This window comes from Salmo salar, chromosome ssa13 (genome assembly GCF_905237065.1).
Source record: "Salmo salar chromosome ssa13, Ssal_v3.1, whole genome shotgun sequence".
In the NCBI taxonomy this organism is placed as follows: domain Eukaryota; kingdom Metazoa; phylum Chordata; class Actinopteri; order Salmoniformes; family Salmonidae; genus Salmo; species Salmo salar.
In genome coordinates this window covers 52,985,885-53,006,742 of record NC_059454.1, presented here as the reverse complement: position 1 = coordinate 53,006,742, position 20,858 = coordinate 52,985,885, and the positions used below count along the sequence as shown (strand labels likewise).

At 44.1% G+C, this 20,858-nt stretch overlaps 1 protein-coding gene across 1 annotated transcript in view; it reads left to right on the top strand.

Annotated features, from left to right (window-relative positions):
• Positions 1-20,858, top strand: part of camkk1a (calcium/calmodulin-dependent protein kinase kinase 1, alpha a) — a 137,209-nt gene that overhangs the window by 63,105 nt on the left and 53,246 nt on the right. The window contains exons 5-6 of the mRNA XM_014136604.2: positions 9,171-9,222; positions 12,430-12,566. Coding sequence (XP_013992079.1) covers positions 9,171-9,222; positions 12,430-12,566 — 189 coding nt within the window. The remainder of the gene's footprint in view (positions 1-9,170; positions 9,223-12,429; positions 12,567-20,858) is intronic.

Genomic DNA, 20,858 nt, shown 5'->3' with positions numbered 1-20,858 from the left:
TTTGCCAGTAGATTGTCGACTTGATTCATGATGATGACTTCTAGCTAAGATTTTGAAAGTATGATGTTGACATGATCAGTCCAATCAAAGCTACTGTACATATAACGTGATTTGATGTCATTTGGTGGCCAATGACCTTGAGCCTTCTTGGATGGGCACTTCTAATGTAACTCTATGGCAGCACCCAAGGGGCTAGAATTTTCTAGCTCTACCCTTAGACTTGGCGGTGATGTAGTGTCCCCATGAGTGACAGACACTGAGCCAATCACGGCGCAATGCTCCATATTTTCTGCTGGCTTGCCCCACCACCACAGAAAGCACTGAGCTAGGCTGAAACACCAGCATTTTGGAGCTGCCTTACTCAAAAAATAAAAAGAGACCATGTTTGTATGCGGCTTTATTAACTCAATGATATATTATTTTTTACATTGTTTGCAAACTGATATGTGACACGTATCAAGACCAAAATAACATGTAAAATGGGCAAACCCCCAAATATATAAATAAATTGAAGGGTCGCCACTGGATTATGGTATTGCATTTTAACAGAACATGCAACTCGTGTAATGAAGCAGCCAATAAAATATAATTTTCAAACGTTTGCTAAAATGCAATTTGCTGGAAAACACCATTTTAAACAGTGCAGCTGGGAAAAGTCCATTCTAAACAGTGCACCTGATAGCGGTTCCTTATGTAACAGAGATGAAAATCTCTGTTAGAAATGTTGAAAGTTGGGGAATCTAAAAATGCAATAACTAGGATCGGTTGCTAATATGACTAGGATTGTGCCTTTGGTTTCTGTGCTTTTGACTTCATTGTGTGAATTGATCGGCTATGAAAAGCCAACTGACATTTACTCTTGAGGTGCTGACTTGTTGCACCCTCGACAACTACTGTGATTATTATTATTTGACCATGCTGGTCATGTATGAACATTTGAACATCTTGGCCATGTTCTATTATAATCTCCACCTGGCACAGCCAGAAGAGCACTGGCCACCCCTCATAGCCTGGTTCCTCTCTAGGTTTCTTCCTAGGTTTTGGCCTTTCTAGGGAGTTTTTCCTAGCCACTGTGCTTCTACACCTGCATTACTTGCTGTTTGGGGTTTGAGGCCTGGGTTTCTGTACAGCACTTTGAGATATCAGCTGATGTAAGAAGGGCTATATAAATACATTTGATTTGATTTGAATTGTTTGCCCTTTTATAATGTTTTTGTCAATTCCCCATTACATATGTCACCATTAGTAAATGTACCATTAATCCCTGTCATTTGTTTGGTTACATACATTTCTGTTAATGCATGTATTAATTACAGAGTTCTAAACCTGCTACACTTGGGAAAGGTTTTTGGTTTATTTCATAACCATAATTTATGAGATTTGTAAATGTTTTCATTGTCCTTTGTTTGGAGTGCTCAATGTGAGCAATGAACATGTGTCTGGTTTCTCTGGCCTGATAACGTTGAGGGAGCGCGCGTGTAACAGTTTAGCTTCCGTCCCTCTCCTCGCCCCTACCTGGGCTCGAACAAAGCTCTGCACACACAGACAACAACCACCCTCGAAGCATCGTTACCCATTGCTCCACAAAAGCCGCGGCCCTTGCAGGGCAAGGGGAACAACTACTTCAAGGTCTCAGAGTGAGTGAAGTCACCGATTGAAACGCTATTAGCGCGCACCTCGCTATCCATTTCACATCGGTTACACGCGCAACTGAGCACGCATAGGAGTACCTGGCCTACAGTGTGGACATTTAGGAAAGGGGTTTTTAACATCCATTGCGAATTATAATATATTAAAACTATAGTTTCTCACAGTAAGCTATTTGAAAAATCTTTACAACAATCCTCCCCTCAAATAATCACCAATCCTCGATGTGAAAAATCAATGGAAGTTATAGGCCTACTGCTGCATTGGCCTATTGGCAATGAGTTCCATGCGATAATTTCTTTAGCTGCCAATGGATCACGGTGTATCAATGTGTCCATATGGCAGAGGCTGGTGATCTGGCATTAGTTGAGTTTTCAATTTGTATCATTTTAATTCCGATTTTTATAATTAACCACGTGACAATGATTTTGACAAATGAAACATTATTGAAATGAAACTGTTCCACAAAAATGTGCATATGAAAATCATAAATGACACGCAGAACGGTAGAAATGGTAGGATAAATTGTAAGCTTCCCCAAACATGAAACTCATGCGCTGGCTATAAAGTCTTTATAAAAGAATTGCCTCCATGTTGGTCGGATTTTGCCTATAGGCTACTTTGGAGCAAGGCAAGACATCCCTAATAATATGACAGTAAGTATTCAGGTTTTAAACGATTAAGTATGTTTTCAAAATGCATACTGCCTTCAGCTCACATTGTAAAGTGGTGGGTGACGCGCTGATAGCCTGTTCCCTGCACTTGATTGGTGAATGGGAGGTGCACTGCAAATCCCATTTGAGAAATAAAAATAGTAGCTATTTTTAGTCATGCACCAAAGCTGTTTTTAACACGTGATTGCATTTAGGATGAATGGGCTTATAAAAGCACATGTTTTTACTTCATCAGCAACCAGCTGAGGAGCTGCAGAAGAAATCCTGCTCAAAATAGGTTCTGTATGCTGCGCCTGTGATAGTTGGATAAATAAGATACATGATGACTAACGAAATATACACAGGCCAATTTAATAGCACTAAATGATTAACCTATAGACCAATAATTATTTGATTTCAGACAAATTGAATAGAATAGGTTGAACGAACCTGAGTGTTTTCAATCATTCCAATCAGTTAAACCTCTTCAGATGAACAATGGCTTCATCCCACTTTTTACAGTGTATGAAATCAAATCAAATTGTATTTGTCACATGCTTTGTAAACAACAGATGTAGACTAACAGTGAAATGCTTACTTACAGGCCCTTCCCAACAATGCAGAGAGGAGGAAAATAGAGAAATAATAGAAAAGTAAAACACGTAATAATAGATATGTAATGCGTAACAATAACTTGGCCATATACTAGTGGTACCAGTACTGAGTGGATGTGCAGGGGTACGAGGTAATTGAAGTAGATATGTACATATACTAGGAATAAAGTTACATATAATAAACAGTAGCAGCAGTGTATGTGATGAGTCAAAAAAGTTAGTGCAAAAGGGGTCATGCAGATAGTCCGGGTAGCTATTTCACTAACTATTTAGCAGTCTTATGGCTTGAGGGTAGAAGCTGTTCAGGGTCCTGTTGTTTCTAGACTTGGTGCATCGGTACTGCTTGCTGTGTGATAGCAGAGAGAATGACTTGGGTGGCTGGAGTCTTTGACAATTTTTAGGGTCTTCCTCTGACACTGCCTGGTAAAGAGGTTCTGGATGGCAGGGAGCTCGGCCCCAGTGATGTACTGGGCCGTACGCATTACTGTTTGTAGTACGTTGTGGTCAGATGCCAAGCAGTTTGCCATACCAAGCATTGATGCAGCGAGTCAATATGCTCTCAATGGTGCAGCTGTAGAACTTTTTGAGGATCTGAGGGCCCATGCCAAATCTTTTCAGCCTTCTGAAGGGGAAGAGGCATTGTCAGGCCCTCTTCACGACTGTGTTGGTGTGTTTGGACCGTGACTGATCCTTAGTGATGTGGACACAGAGGAACTTAAAGCGCTCGACCCGCTCCACTAAAGCCCTGTCGCTGTGAATGGGGGGTGCTCGGCCCTCCGTTTCCAGTAGTCCACGATGAACTCCTTTTTCTTGATGACATTGAGGGAATGGTGGTTGTCCGGGCACCACACTGCCAGGTCTCTGACTCCCTCCCTATAGGCTGTCTCATCAGCGTTGGTGATCAGGCACACCACCATCGTGTTGTCGGCAAACTTAATGATGGTGTTGGAGTCGTGGGGGGCCACGCAGTCATGGGTGAACAGGGAGTACAGAAGGAGACTAAGCACGTAACGCAGAGGGGCCCCCGTGTTGAGGGTCAGCATGGCGGATGTGTTGTTGCCTACCCTCACCACCTGGGGGCGGCCCGTCCAGGATCCAATTGCAAAGGGAAGTGTTCAGTTCCAGGGTCCTTAACTTAGTGATGAGCTTGGAGGGCGCTATGGTGTTTAACGCTGAGCTGTAGACAATGAACAGCATTCTTATGTTGATGTTCCTTTTGTCCATGTCGGGCCGTGTGTAGTGCAGTAGAGATTGCGTCATCTGCAGATCTGTTGGATCTTGAATAGGCTTCAATGTTGTGATCTTTGACACAGGCAGGGAATAACTAGCAACACTACTTATGGTGGTACTGTAGCAGTGGAATTAACAGAATGAAAAAACATCTCTCCTCTGAGATATGCAACATCCATTCATCCTTTTCATCCGCTGAACGACGACTAGTCTGATGTCCCTGACGTTACACACATAGTCAGGGAATGTACTGGCATGGTGGTGGTACTGTCTGAAGAAATGGGAGAAATAGAAATGATCTCCTATAAAATATGCACCATCCATGGTCCTTCGTCATCGTGTCTGAACAGCATCTGATGTCCTTAACATTACACACACAGGGAGAATATGAATGCTGCCATTAATAAAGCTGTGTGATGCTTTCAGGTGGGTCTTATTCATTAGCCAACGCAAAAATACATTTAATCCGCAGGTGCAAGGAATTAACACCTAATTAGTGCTATAGAGGAGAAGGTAATTAGGTGTTTGTGTGTGTGTGCCACTGAAGGAACTGGGCTCTCGCATCATTTGAACACAGCAGCAGCTGAAAAATGAGCTCCTACAAATATTGAAATTTACATGGTTTTTAGAGTGAAGTACATCGGAAAAAAGCAAAAGAAAACTGCAATACTGAATAGGAGAAAAAACAAGCAACAAACAAAGAAGATAGGCTTTTGAAAATAACTATTTTTCATAAAATTGTAGTTATCTTAGCAAGCTGAATTGTTTACCAGTTGCTAAGCAGTTGCTAGGGACTCTTTTGGAAGAAGCTAGCTAGCTAACGAAGAACAACAAAGAATATCTAGTTAACAGAAGAAAAGAAAGAGAAAATCAGGACAGAAGAAAAAGGATATCAAAGTGAAACAGTTCTCTAAAGACACAGGAGACAATAATACAAGAAACAACACTTCTGTAGCTTGTCAACTATGTGTCTGTCTATCCCTGTTCTCTCCTCTCTGCACAGGCCATACAAACGCTTCACACCGCGTGGCCGTTGCCACTCTAACCTGGTGGTCCCAGCGCGCACGACCCACGTGGAGTTCCAGGTCTCCGGCAGCCTCTGGAACTGCCGGTCTGCAGCCAACAAGGCTGAGTTCATCTCAGCCTATGCTACCCTCCAGTCCCTAGACTTCCTGGCGCTGACGGAAACATGGATTACCACAGATAACACTGCTACTCCTACTGCTCTCTCTTCGTCTGCCCACGTGTTCTCGCATACCCCTAGAGCATCGAGCCAGCGGGGTGGTGGCACTGGAATCCTCATCTCTCCCAAGTGGACATTCTCGCTTTCTCCCCTGACCCATCTGTCTATCTCCTCATTTGAATTCCATGCTGTCACAGTTACCAGCCCTTTCAAGCTTAACATCCTTATCATTTATCGCCCTCCAGGTTCCCTTGGAGAGTTCATCAATGAGCTTGACGCCTTGATAAGTTCCTTTCCTGAGGATGGCTCACCTCTCACAGTTCTGGGTGACTTTAACCTCCCCACGTCTACCTTTGACTCATTCCTCTCTGCCTCCTTCTTTCCACTCCTCTCCTCTTTTGACCTCACCCTCTCACCTTCCCCCCCTACTCACAAGGCAGGCAATACGCTTGACCTCATCTTTACTAGATGCTGTTCTTCCACTAATCTCATTGCAACTCCCCTCCAAATCTCCGACCACTACCTTGTATCCTTTTCCCTCTTGCTCTCATCCAACACTTCTCACTCTGCCCCTACTCGGATGGTATTGCGCCGTCCCAACCTTCGCTCTCTCTCTCCCGCTACTCTCTCCTCTTCCATCCTATCATCTCTTCCCTCTGCTCAAACCTTCTCCAACCTATCTCCTGATTCTGCCTCCTCAACCCTCCTCTCCTCCCTTTCTGCATCCTTTGATTTTCTCTGTCCCCTATCCTCCAGGCCGGCTCGGTCCTCCCCTCCTGCTCCGTGGCTCGACGACTCACTACGAGCTCACAGAACAAGGCTCCGGGCAGCCGAGCGGAAATGGAGGAAAACTCGCCTCCCTGCGGACCTGGCATCCTTTCACTCACTCCTCTCTACATTCTCCTCTTCTGTCTCTGCTGCTAAAGCCACTTTCTACCACTCTAAATTCCAAGCATCTGCCTCTAACCCTAGGAAGCTCTTTGCTACCTTCTCCTCCCTCCTGAATCCTCCTCCCCCTCCCCCCTCCTCCCTCTCTGCGGATGACTTCGTCAACCATTTTGAAAAGAAGGTTGACGATATCCGATCCTCGTTTGCTAAGTCAAACGACACCGCTGGTCCTGCTCACACTGCCCTACCCTGTGCTTTGACCTCTTTCTCCCCTCTCTCTCCAGATGAAATCTCGCGTCTTGTGACGGCCGGCCGCCCAACAACCTGCCCACTTGACCCTATCCCCTCCTCTCTTCTCCAGACCATTTCCGGAGACCTTCTCCCCTTCCTCACCTCGCTCATCAACTCATCCTTGACCGCTGGCTACGTCCCTTCCGTCTTCAAGAGAGCGAGAGTTGCACCCCTTCTGAAAAAACCTACACTCGATCCCTCCGATGTCAACAACTACAGACCAGTATCCCTTCTTTCTTTTCTCTCCAAAACTCTTGAACGTGCCGTCCTTGGCCAGCTCTCCTGCTATCTCTCTCAGAATGACCTTCTTGATCCTAATCAGTCAGGTTTCAAGACTGGGCATTCAACTGAGACTGCTCTTCTCTGTGTCACGGAGGCTCTCCGCACTGCTAAAGCTAACTCTCTCTCCTCTGCTCTCATCCTTCTAGACCTATCTGCTGCCTTTGATACTGTGAACCATCAGATCCTCCTCTCCACCCTCTCCGAGTTGGGCATCTCCGGCGCGGCCCACGCTTGGATTGCATCCTACCTGACAGGTCGCTCCTACCAGGTGGCGTGGCGAGAATCTGTCTCCGCACCATGCGCTCTCACCACTGGTGTCCCCCAGGGCTCTGTTCTAGGCCCTCTCCTATTCTCGCTATACACCAAGTCACTTGGCTCTGTCATATCCTCACATGGTCTCTCCTATCATTGCTATGCAGACGACACACAATTAATCTTCTCCTTTCCCCCTTCTGATAACCAGGCGGCGAATCGCATCTCTGCATGTCTGTCAGACATATCAGTGTGGATGACGGATCACCAGCTCAAGCTGAACCTCGGCAAGACGGAGCTGCTCTTCCTCCCGGGGAAGGACTGCCCCTTCCATGATCTCGCCATCACGGTTGACAACTCCCTTGTGTCCTCCTCCCAGAGTGCTAAGAACCTTGGCGTGATCCTGGACAACACCCTGTCGTTCTCCACTAACATCAAGGCGGTGACCCGATCCTGTAGGTTCATGCTCTACAACATTCGCAGAGTACGACCCTGCCTCACACAGGAAGCGGCGCAGGTCCTAATCCAGGCACTTGTCATCTCCCGTCTGGATTACTGCAACTCGCTGTTGGCTGGGCTCCCTGCCTGTGCCATTAAACCCCTACAACTCATCCAGAACGCCGCAGCCCGTCTGGTGTTCAACCTTCCCAAGTTCTCTCACGTCACCCCGCTCCTCCGCTCTCTCCACTGGCTTCCAGTTGAAGCTCGCATCCGCTACAAGACCATGGTGATTGCCTACGGAGCTGTGAAGGGAACGGCACCTCCATACCTTCAGGCTCTGATCAGGCCCTACACCCAAACAAGGGCACTGCGTTCATCCACCACTGGCCTGCTGGCCCCCCTACCTCTGAGGAAGCACAGTTCCCGCTCAGCCCAGTCAAAACTGTTCGCTGCTCTGGCACCCCAATGGTGGAACAAGCTCCCTCACGACGCCAGGACAGCGGAGTCAATCACCACCTTCCGGAGACACCTGAAACCCCACCTCTTTAAGGAATACCTAGGATAGGATAAAGTAATCCTTCTAACCCCCCCCTTAAAAGATTTAGATGCACTATTGTAAAGTGGTTGTTCCACTGGATATCATAAGGTGAATGCACCATTTTGTAAGTCGCTCTGGATAAGAGCGTCTGCTAAATGACTTAAATGTAAATGTAAATGTAACACCAGAATACTCTGAAGATGTGATGTCACAGAATGTTTTTAATTCTATCCTGAGCTGAAGGATTGAAAGATCTTACTTACAGAAGAAAGTGTAGGATTTAACTTCAATAGCATTACTGTAGGTAACTAGTTAATGAGTTTATATTTGAATGTATGGCCAGTGGCCACCGCACCTTGTAGACCTACTGCATGGTAACAAACTGTAGGCTCCAGTATTGGACCATCAGCTTGCTTTCTGGAGTCATTACCATAACTGTGTTCTACATGGTAGCTAGTAGAGTTAAACTAGTCACTAACAGAAGTCAACCCTTCCTTAACAGAAGCCGTCTTCCACCGTGTATCACTTCATTTCTATAGTCATTTATGCAATCACTTACCCACCGGCAGAGAGAGTGGTGCTGGGAATTTTAAGTACGTCATTAGCACAAGAAACAATATTTATGAAAGCTTTTCTTTTATTAATATCGAAATGAATGCAGGAAGTTAGAGATGTTATTATGCCATCCATTTCACTAGAAATTAGGATGCTTTGACTGCGAGTGTCACGCCGACCATTGTGTACTGAACGCTAATGAATATGACATTTATTGAATGCTGAAAGACTTCAGACTTCTTTACACCTTTTAAAAAAACAGCTGTTCTGTTCTGTATGTACAGTATCTAGTAAGCCCCTTTTTGTTAGTCTCTCTCTCTTAATCCTGTTCAGCATGTAATGAATGAAGAAAGGAATGAATGGATGAATGAATGGATGGATGGATGGATGAATAAATGGATGGATTAATGAATTAACAAACATTATTGAATAAAGTTGATGTACTCAAATCTGTTCTGCACTAAAGTGCACTGTATGGTGTGTGTGTGTTTATTGTTATAGTGATTCAACTAATAGTGAGTGAGTGACCAGAATGAAATATATGGCATGTTAGCTCACCAATATCACCAATCTCACCCCCCTCTCCTTTCTTCCAGGCCATGAAGGTGGTGTCCAAGAAGAAGCTGATGAAGCAGTATGGATTCCCACGTACGTGGAACACGGTTTGGCTTTTACACATGCAACACTCATTGGTCTCTGGTCCTCTGGAGCTCAGTTGGTGACTTTGTTTACGTGTGGGTGGTACAGGGAAATCGATGTATACACGCATGACTGTAAGTCATGTTGGATAAAAGTGTCTTCTAAATGGAATATATTATATAATTACATTCCAGCTCGGGAAGGAACATCAAACAAAGGATACAGTTAGGATGTTAAGTAGTGTGACCACATGCTCCAGATTGTGCGGGACAGTCACACATTTCAGTCCTTTGTCCCGCGTCCTGCAATCAAACAATCCTGAATTTTATCAACAAATTAAAACACCACTAATTTACAAAAAAAGGTTGATTTGTCCTGTATTTCAGTCATACATTCCAACCTGTCTTTTGGGGTTGCACTTCTGACAAGATATACAGTGCATTCGGGAAAGTATTCAGACCCCATTACTTTTTCAAAATGTTGTTACGTTACAGCTTTATTCTAAAATGAATGTAATTGTTTTTTTCCCCTCATCAATCTACACACAATACCCCATAATGACAAAGCAAAAACAGGTTTTTAGAAATGTTTGCAAATGTATTAAAAATAACAAACTGAAATATAACATTTACATAAGTATTCAGACCCTTTACTCAGTATTTTGTTGAAGCACCTTTGGCAACGATTACAGTCTTAGGTCTTCTTGGGTATGACGCTACAAGCTTGGCACACCTGTATTTAGGGAGTTTCTCCCATTCAGCTCTGCAGATCCTCTCAAGCTCTGTCAGGTTGGATGGGGAGTGTCGCTGCACAGCTATTTTCAGGTCTGTCCAGAGATGTCACCTCCCTGACCAAGGCCCTTCTCCCCCGATTGCTCAGTTTGGCCGGACGGCCAGTTCTATGAAGAGTCTTGCTGGTTCCAAACTTCCATTTAAGAATGATGAAGGCCACTGTGTTCTTGGGGACCTTCAATGCTGCAGAAATGTTTTGGCTACCCTTCCCCAGATCTGTGCCTCGACACAATCCTTTCTCGGAGCTCTACGGATAATCCCTTTGACCTCATGGCTTGGTTTTTGCTCTGACATGCACTGTCAACTGTGGGACTTTATATAGACAGCTGTGTGCCTTTCCAAATCATGTTTTATCAATTGAATTTACCACAAGTGGACTCCCAGAAAGATGTAGAAACATCTCAAGGATGATCAATGGGAACAGGACTCACTTGAGCAAAATTTCGAGTTTCATAGCAAAGGGTCTGAACACTTATGTAAATAAGGTATTTCTGTTTTCGCTTTGTGATTATGGGGTATTGTGTGCTGATTGATGAATAAGGAACAAAATCTGTAAAAAGGAAAGGGGTCTGAATACTTTTCGAATGCACTGTATATCATAAGGATATGGCACTGGTGATGTAAAACACTTCTCCAATTGCTGCCAATTGCTGTTGAGATCTGTTATTATGTGCAGCACAAAATCAAGACGTGGGCCAATGTCATATCGTCGACCAATCACATTTGTCAAATTGTTTAGGGCAAAGTTCCAGCTAAATTTGGAGAGGACAGCTTAGAGAGGACTACTTACGAAGAGCTACAAAAGTAAGGAGGCCTAAGTCACTATTATTCGAGTCACAGGCATATCTCAAGTCACAAGATCCCGTTCTCAAGTCGACTCCCAAGTAAAATGTGTCTCGAGTCAAGTCCAAGACGTGCATTCTAAGAGCAAGTCGAGTCACAAGTTTTTTCAAGTCCAGTCTCAAGTCAAATAAAAAAAAAAAGTAAACAGTTAATAGTCTTGATCACCAAATTTTTTTGAGCTGCATATTTATTTATGGAAATCCTCTCTTCATACAGTTTCACATTTGAGCTGCACCCAATCTTATAGCTGTACAGGAAATCAGCAATCTGTTCGCTAGCTCAGTGGTTCTCAAACTTTTTTACCCTTGACCCCCAAAAAGGAGTGGTTCAAAGCTTGCTACCCCCTTGAACACGCGCGCACAATCGCTGCGCAAATGTAGCTTGTCATTAAAGCCATAAACGGTGATGCATTTTCAAAACACAAGATATAGAAATAACCTGGGTTTTAGACCTGCATTTTGAGCTGAAAGTCATTTGTGTTAGCAGTCAGTATCAACTAAGGATATCATGCCACATTTTCACTTCTCTGGAGACCAGAGCGAGCAGGATCAAATGGTCTACCTGTACACAGCGGAGAACACAGGATCTGATGGAGAGCGTGATTTGTCTTTAGCTTTTTTCTTCCTCACAAATATTGTAATTAATTTGTCAGAATATGTTACATCTTCATCCCATAAGTATTGAAGGTAGTATGATGTTACAGCTATCTCTAGACACATAACCACTGAGGTATATAATTAGATACTCACCCAAACTAGGCCTATTTGAAATATGAAAATAATCAATGGAATCATCACCAGGTCTGGCAAAGATGCGTCTGTAGCAGATTGCTAAACTGTATTTTATATGGATAATATGAGTGTAGGTAGGCTACTCTGTTTTTGCCATGAAAACCCATAGAAAATTAAACAACCGCTTTCAGGTCACTAATCTGGATATGTTCGCCCATTTTTGTGCACCAATGCTGATGACTGGACTGGTCATGACTGGTCACTGGTCAACAGTCAAAACAAGCAAATCTTTGGTTCTGAAGAACAGATTAGATGTTTTTGAAACAAGATTTGGTGCAATGCCGTAGGCCTATGTTAGTGATCAGAATCAATGAGAAAAAGTATTAATATGAAATACAAATGGTAGGCTATATGAAGCCTATTAAAATATGAATAAAAAAATCTCATTCAGTTTCACACTCGCTGTTCTATGTAAGCTACACTAGTCTGTCTCATGAATGTCCCTCAAAATCATTCCCTTGTCCCCACAATTGGGTATTGTAAATGTGGTCACACTAATCTTAAGCAGTGGCATGACTCCTGTATACACTTTGCTTCTCTCATGTACCCAGATATGAGTGATTTAACTTGACTTACTCACTGGTGAAAGTATAATTATGACTTGTGTCTCATATATGCTTTGTGAGACTGCTAACAGGGACTTTGTTGTGGAGGGTGTTGATTAGGATGCTTTCAACTAAATTGCCTTTCTTAATTGCGCCTGAAGAGATTAATAAAATTGTATTGAATTTAATGGAATTGTCAGCTGACGTGAGGTTGGTGGTTTGTGTGGCTGTTGTGATTCCCTGCAGGTCGCCCCCCTCCTAGAGGACCCAAGGTGGCGGTCCAAGGAGAGCAGCCCAAAGTCCTAGGGCCCCTGGAGAGGGTCTACCAGGAGATTGCCATACTCAGGAAGCTGGACCATCTCAACATAGTCAAACTGGTGGAGGTGAGGGTAGAGCCTACCCAGCTAGCACATAACGTTCTGAGAACCATATGTTTTCTAAAGCTTGGTGAGAGCGAGGTTGTCCTATGCTTATTTTTACAACCTTCCCACAACGTTCAGGGAATGGTGCAAGAAAATTGCTTGGCTTTGGAACATTCTCAGCACATTTAAGGAACTTCACAAAAAAAATAGTTATTTTATTGATATTTCATTACTTTACTCATAACAGAAGTTTCTTCAAACATCTTTACATTTAATACCATTTTGGGTAATGCTCTAGGGACGTTCTTCAACTGGTTTGACAATGGAATGTTCTCAAATAGTTGAGAGAACGTTAAGAAAATAACGTTCTTCTATGGGAATTTCAGTAGTTCTGCATAACGTTTCCTACAGGTTTTTTAAAATATATAAAAAATATACAGTTGAAGTTGGAAGTTTACATACACCTTAGCCAAATACATTTAAACTCAGTTTATCAAAATTCCTGACATTTAATCCAAGTAAAAATTTCGTTGTTTTAGGTCAGTTAGGATCACCACTTTATTTTAAGAATGTGAAATGTTAGAATAATAGTAGAGAGAATGATTAATTTCAGCTTTTATTTCTTTCATCACATTCCCAGTGGGTCAGAAGTTTACATACACTCAATTAGTATTTGGTAGCATTGCCTTTGAATTGTTTAACTTGGGTCAAACGTTTTGGGTAGCCTTCCACAAGCTTCCCACAATAAGTTGGGTGAATTTTGGCCCATTCCTCCTGACAGAGCTGGTGTAACTGAGTCAGGTTTGTAGGCCTCTTTGCTCGCACACGCTTTTTCAGTTCTGCCCACAAATGTTCTATTGGATTGAGGTCAGGGCTTTGTGATGCCACCCATGCTTCACGGTTGGGATGGTGTTCTTCGGCTTGCAAGCCTCCCCCTTTTTCCTCCAAACATAACGATGGTCATTATGGCCAAACAGTTCTATTTTTGTTTCATCAGACCAGAGGACATTTCTCCAAAAAGTACGACCTTTGTCCCCATGTGCAGTTGCAAACCGTAGTCTGGCTTTTTTATGGCGGTTTTGGAGCAGTGGCTTCTTCCTTGCTGAGCGGCCTTTCAGGTTATGTCGATATAGGACTCATTTTACTGTGGATATAGATACTTTTGTACCTGTTTCCATCAGCATCTCACAAGGTCCTTTGCTGTTGTTCTTGGATTGACTTGCACTTTTCGCACCAAAGTACGTTAATCTCTAGGAGACAGAACGCGTCTGCTTCCTGAGCGGTATGATGGCTGCGTGGTCCCATGGTGTTTATGCGTACAATTGTTTGTACAGATGAACGTGGAACCTTCAGGCGTTTGGAAATTGCTCCCAAGGATGAACCAGACTTGTGGAGGTCTACAATTGTTCTGAGGTCTTGGCTGATATCTTTTGATATTCCCATGATGTCAAGCAAAGAGGCACTGAGTTTGAAGGTAGGCCTTGAAATACATCCACAGGTACACCTCCAATTGACTCAAATGATGTCAATTAGCCTACCAGGAGCTTCTAAAACCATGACATAATTTTCTGGAATTTTCCAAGCTGTTTATTGGCTGGAATTGTGATACAGTGAATTAAAAGTGAAATAATCTGTCTGTAAACAATTGTTGGAAAAATGACTTGTGTCATGCACAAAGTAGATGTCCTAACCGACTTGCCAAACCTATAGTTTGTTAACAAGACATTTGTGGAGTGGTTGAAAATTAGTTTTAATGACCCCAACCTAAGTGTATGTAAACTTCCGACTTCAACTGTAGATTCCGTTCTCATTATCAGCAAAATTCTCTGTTTATCTTCTATCTTTTTAACCCTTTGACATGTACGAACAAATGCGTGTGATCATGCTACAGTTGTCCCTGTAACATATGCTCAAACGGGTGTGATTAGAACATTTATTTCGAACGTGCTGTTACAATTGATTACAACAGTCAGCGTTTGAGCTGGCCACATTGTTTTTTTACAGAAACATTTTGCACAAACAGTCTTTACAACATTTTGTCCTCAATATGAGCAGTTTATTTTTGGATGCAATGTTCAGACGTTCACAGAAGTAGCAACAGCATAACACAAATCTCATCCAAACACGAAAATGTAGGCTACATTAGTCGTAGCGCTAACTGAGGAAAGTTACTTTACACAAGCGGTGTTAGGTCTCGACTGACAGAAACCTTATATGAATTAGCTAATAGCAATTACTATTTACAATTCATCATATCACGAGTGACCTCACCAGTGATCAAAATAATTGAGTAAAAATCTAAAGTAACCTGAAGATGGGTAGTTTGTGCACGCCGCCATGTTTTTTTGTTTGTTGTGTCAACTAAAGATAAGAGGTTGCAAGATGAGTTGGGTCTGTTTGCAGTATGCATATTGAAGGGGTTGTGTCGTCTATCATCATTTACTGCCATCATTCACTTCTGGAAGTTTACTCAAAAGACGAGTGAACCATCCCTCCACCTCGTTTTGTTATAACGTCTTTGTTCTGACAGACATTTATGTGACAACCAGAATGTATTGTATGATGTCAACAAACATGGTGCCACACATAGCTTGGAATTGCTTAGCATCAGCTCATCATAATCAATACAACCTTCATATGTGTCCATTACAATCTATGCAAGTATCGGAATGCATGATTTGTCACCAGTACTTGAAAACGTGAATAAAACAGTAAATACATTATGCTCCATACATACATACGGTGTGCAACAGTAGATACATTTAATAATGGAGCTGGAGGGGATGGCTGCCGGTTTACGAGTTCCTAACCAACTGTGCTATTTTGTTTGTTTTTTGCATTGTTTGTAACTTATTTTGTACATAGTGTAGCTGCTACCATCTCTTATGACAGAAAATAGCTTCTGGACATCAGACCAGAGATTACTCACCTCGAACTGGACAAAGATTTTTTCTTTAAGAGTCCAACGGAAAGGATACAAGACAAGACAAGGCCCAAATCCCCGTCATCAGCGTGAAGAAAAGTCTGAGAAAAGGGGGGAGGAGGGTGGGGTGCCTTGTAAGAATTTGCTGACAAATAGGTAAAGCTTTGCACACTCTCGGCATTCTCTCAACCAGCTTCATGAGGTAGTCACCTGAAATGCATTTCAATTAACAGGTATGCCTTGTTAAAAGTTTATTTGTTTAATTTCTTTCCTTCTTAATGTGTTTGAGCCAATCAGTTGTGTTGTGAGAAGGTAGGGGTGGTAAAAAGAAGATAGCCCTATTTGGTAAAAGAGCAAGTCCATATTATGGCAAGAACAGCTCAAATAAGCAAAGAGAATCAACAGTCCATCATTACTTTAAGACATGAAGGTCAAACATTAAAGAACTTTTAAAGTTTCTTCAACTGCAGTCGCAAAACCTTCAAGCTGTTGAAACTGTCTCTCATGAGGACTGCCACAGGAAAGGAAGACCCAGAGTTACCTCTCCTGCAGAGGATAAATTCATTACAGTTATCAGCCTCAGAAATTGCAGCCCAAATAAATGTTTCACAGAGTTCAAGTAACAGACACATCTCAACATCAACTGTTGAAACGAGACTCCGCGAATCAGGACTTCATGGTCGAATTGCTGCAAAGAAACCTCTACTAAAGGACACCAATAATTAGAAGAGGCTTGCTTGGGCAAGAAACATGAGCAATTAGACCTGTGGAAATCTGTCCTTGGTCTGATGAGTCCAAATTTAAGATTTTTGGTTCCAACCGCCGTGTCTTTGTGAGACGCAGAGTAGATATGATCAGATGATCTCTGCATGTGCAGTTCCCATCATGAAGCATGGAGGAGGAGGTGTGATGATATGGGGGTGCTTTGCTGGTGACACTGTCTGCGATTGATTTAGAATTCAAGGCACACTCAACCAGCATGGCTACCACAGCATTCTGCAGTGATACGCCATCCCATCTGGTTTGCGCTTAGTGGGACTATCATTTGTTTTTCAACGGGACAATGACCCGACACACCGCCAGGCTGTGTAAGGGCTATTTGACCAAGATGGAGAGGGATGGAGCGCTGCATCAGATGACCTGGCCTCCACAATCACCCAACCTCAACCCAATTGAGATGGTTTGGGATGAGTTGGACCGCAGAGTGAAGGAAAAGCAGTGAACAAGTGCTCAGCATATCTGGGAACTCCTTCATGACCATTGGAAAAGCAGAGATAGGTGGGGCTAAAGCTTAAGAGGGTGTGAACGATGCTGAATGGGTGTAGGCAAATAAGAGCTCTACAGTAGGTACCAAAACATTCATAGGCCTTTTTTCTCAAAAGTGAGTATACAAGTTGATCTATTTTCAAAGCAGAATCACTTTCCCATTGTTCAGCCTTCCCTGTGGCTCAGTTGGTAGAGCATGGTGTTTGCAACGCCAGGGTTGTGGGTTTGATTCCCATGGGGGGCCAGTACAAAAAAACAATTATGAAATGTATGCATTCACTACTGTAAGTCGCTCTGGATAAGAGCGTCTGCTAAATGACTAAAATCTAAATCTTTCTCAACTGTAGTGTATGATATACAACTTTGTATCGCTGAGTCTCTACTTTTATCCAATGTAAAAAAAACAATTTAAAATGTTGCTACATAAGACCAATTTGAGCCGGTCAGTCACATATTTAATTACCTTCAAATAACTTATATTTTCCATTCTCAGATCACCCATAAAACATCCCAGGACAAATTTCACGGAACCAGAGTAAAACGTTCTCAGAACATCCCAGAAACCTAAAAATGTACACAGCTTTGTACGAGATCTTCACTTTTTTTCTCACAGCTTGGCCTTCATTTCTCAGAACAAGAGTAGACTGACGAGATTCAGAAGAAAGATCTTTGTTTCTGGCCATTTTGAGCCTGTAATCAAACCCATAAATGCTGATGCTCCAGATATTCAACGAGTCTAAAGAAGGCCAGTTTTATTGCTTCTTTAATCAGGACGACAGTTTTCAGCTGTGCCAACATAATTGCAAAAAGGGTTTTCTAATGATCAATTAGCCTTTTAAAATGATCAACTTGGATTAGCTAACACAATGTGCTATTGGAACACAGGAGTGATGGTTGCTGATAATGGGCCTCTGTACGCCTATGTAGATATTCCATAAAAAATCTGCTGTTTCCTGCTGCAATAGTCATTTACAACATTAACAATGTCTACACTGTATTTCTGATCAATTTGATGTTATTTTAATGGACAAAAAAATGGCTTTTCTTTCAAAAACAAGGACATTTCTAAGTGACCCCAAACTTTTGAACGGTAGTGTATGTTCCCAGAACAGGCAACATTTTCACTTCTCTTCCCAGAACGTTGAAAAAAACATTTAGTTTTACCCGTCATTCAATTTATGGCTTCATTCCCACAACAATGTGAAACCAAAAACAGACACACAATTTCCAAGGATCCAAATGTGCTAGCTGGGAAGGAGTGTACTGTATATGGGATAGGGTGCCATTTGGGAAGCAACCAAGTTCTGCGCTGCTTACCACAGTGGCTTATGTAAAGGAGATGGGAATAGATGGGAGAGGCACTGATTTAGAGATGAGAGACAGACAAGCACCGCACTGACCCTCTCTCTCCTCTCCCAAGTGACATCATCAGAGTGCTCTTCAATCACAGGCAGATGGCGGGGGCTCCCAACCGTAATTGGGTGCCTCATCAGAGCAGGATGGAGGGCTGGGTGGGTGGAGGGCTAGGTGTTGGTGGATAGAGGGCTCGGGGAGGGCTGTGGCTGGAGTCAGTGGGTGGCACCATGCCAGGCCCGCCAGTCATAATGAGTTTACGGTGAAAGGAGGGCAGGGTGGAGGCACTGGGGATGGGATAGAGTCAGTGGGTGGCCATGGGTACCTCTGGGGCTCCCAGCAGCACTGTGCCAGTCATTCGTAATGAGTTTACAGTGAAAGTGGAGCTCCTCTTAGCTTAGTATTTCAACTCTACAGCCCCATCCCAGAGCAGCCAGCCGCCCTCCTTTCCCAGGGACGGATTAAGAAACCGAAATGCGTGGCTAATCTGACAATGACAAACTGAGATCAATCTGGTCTTGAATTCAAACAAATCCTGGCATTATGTGGCTGAGCAATGAGGAGAAACTGAAATGTTTTTTTGTTCATTGTGTATTTCCGTTTGCAGAATATTTAGATAAAGCCAGGAATAAAAGAAAAAGGGCTACCTATAATTAAATTATGAAAATAATTAGCTTCCCTGTGGTAAATGGCACGTGTGTATATCTTGTGTATAGGCTTGTGTCCCACATGAATCTTCTCATTGTGCCAGACTGGGTTCAAATGCCTTCTGTTTAATTTTTCTGTATTTATTTATCTGTATATGTTATGTATGTATATATGTACAGTACCAGTCAAAAGTTTGGTCACACCTACTCATTCAAGGGTTTTTCTTTATTTTAACTATTTTCTACATTGTAGAATAATAGTGAAGACATCAGAACTATGAAATAACACATATGGAATCATTTAGTAACCAAAAAAGTGTTAAACAATGTCACGTCCTGACCAGTATAAGGTTAATTGGTATTGTAGTTTGGTCAGGACGTGGCAGAGGGTATTCGTTTTATGTGGTTCGGGGTGGTGTGTTTTGTTGAAGGGGCATTTGGTTTAAGTGTTCCGGGGTTTTTGGGCACTGTTTGGTTTTCAGGTATTCTATGATTTTGTCTAGTATGTCTGTTTCTATGTTTGGTTAATTGGGGTTGGGACTCTCAGTTGAAGGCAGGTGTTGTCTATCTGCCTTTGGTTGAGAGTCCCATATATGAGGGTGTGTTTGTTTGTTATTTGTGGGTGATTATTCTGTGTTTAGCCTTGTGCCTTAATAGACTGTTTATGTTGATCGGTCGTTCTTTGTTATTTTGGTGTTCATTTTGTATTTATTAAAAAGCAAGATGAGCATACACATACCTGCTGCGTATTGGTCTACCTTTTCCGACGACGATTTCGCAATATCGTCAGACGACGAAGAAATCCCTGACAGAATCACCCACCAACTATGGACCAAGCAGCAGAAGAAGGAGCAGAGGGACTTCGAGTTGGACTGGCGGGAGAAGTGGACCTGGGAGGAAGTTCTGGACGGGGCCGGACCTTGGCACCAGGCTGAGGATTATCGCCGCCCGCAGTGGGAAATTGAGGCAGCCAAGGCAGAGAGGCGGAGGTACGAGGCCAAGTACGCGCTGAGGGTGAAGCACGAGAGGCACCCCCAATAATTTTTTGGGGGGGGCACACGGGTAGTTTGGCTAGGCATAGGAAGAGCCGGAAGCCAGCTACCGTGGTTATATGGAGGAGCGTATGGGGTGGAGAGCGCCATGTTTCGCTGAGGAGCGCACTATCTCACCCATACGCACGCACAGTCCGGTGCGCGTTGTTCCAGCCCCTCGCAGGTGCCGTGCTAGAGCGGGCATCCAGCCTGGTAGGAGGATGCCTGCGCAGCGCATCTGGTCGCCGGTACGCCTCCGAGGACCAGGCTACCCAACTCCCGCTCTACGCACGGCTACCATCAGGCCCCTGCACAGCCCAGTCTGCCCTGTACCAGCACCCTGCTCGTGCAGGGCTACTAGTTCCATCCAGCCAAGACGGGTTGTGCAGGAGGTAAGATCAAGACCGACTGTGCGCCTCCATAGCCCTGGGTTTCCAGCTCCTGTCTCTCGTGCGGACCCGGAAGTGCGTCAACCCAGTCCGACTCGTCCTGTTCCCGCTCCCCGCACTAGCCTTCAAGTGCGTAAACCCAGCCACGCCAGTCAACAGTCGTCATCAGAGCTGCCCGCCAGTCAACAGTCGTCGTCAGAGCTGCCCGCCAGTCAACAGTCGTCGTCAGAGCTGCCCGCCAGTCAACAGTCGTCGTCAGAGCTGCCCGCCAGTCAACAGTCATCGTCAGAGCTGCCCGCCAGTCAACAGTCGTCGTCAGAGCTGCCCGCCAGTCAACAGTCGTCGTCAGAGCTGCCCGCCAGTCAACAGTCGTCGTCAGAGCTGCCCGCCAGTCAACAGTCGTCGTCAAAGCTGCCCGCCAGTCAACAGTCGTCGTCAGAGCTGCCCGCCAGTCAACAGTCGTCGTCAGAGCTGCCCGCCAGTCAACAGTCGCCGGAGTGGCCAGACTGCGCCGAACTGCCGGAGTGGCCAGACTGCGCCGAACTGCCGGAGTGGCCAGACTGCGCCGAACTGCCGGAGTGGCCCCGACTGCCCCGAGTTGCCGGACTGCCCCGAGTTGCCGGACTGCCCCGACTGCCCCGAGTTTCCGGACTGCCCCGACTGCCCCGAGTTTCCGGACTGCCCCGACTGCCCCGAGTTTCCGG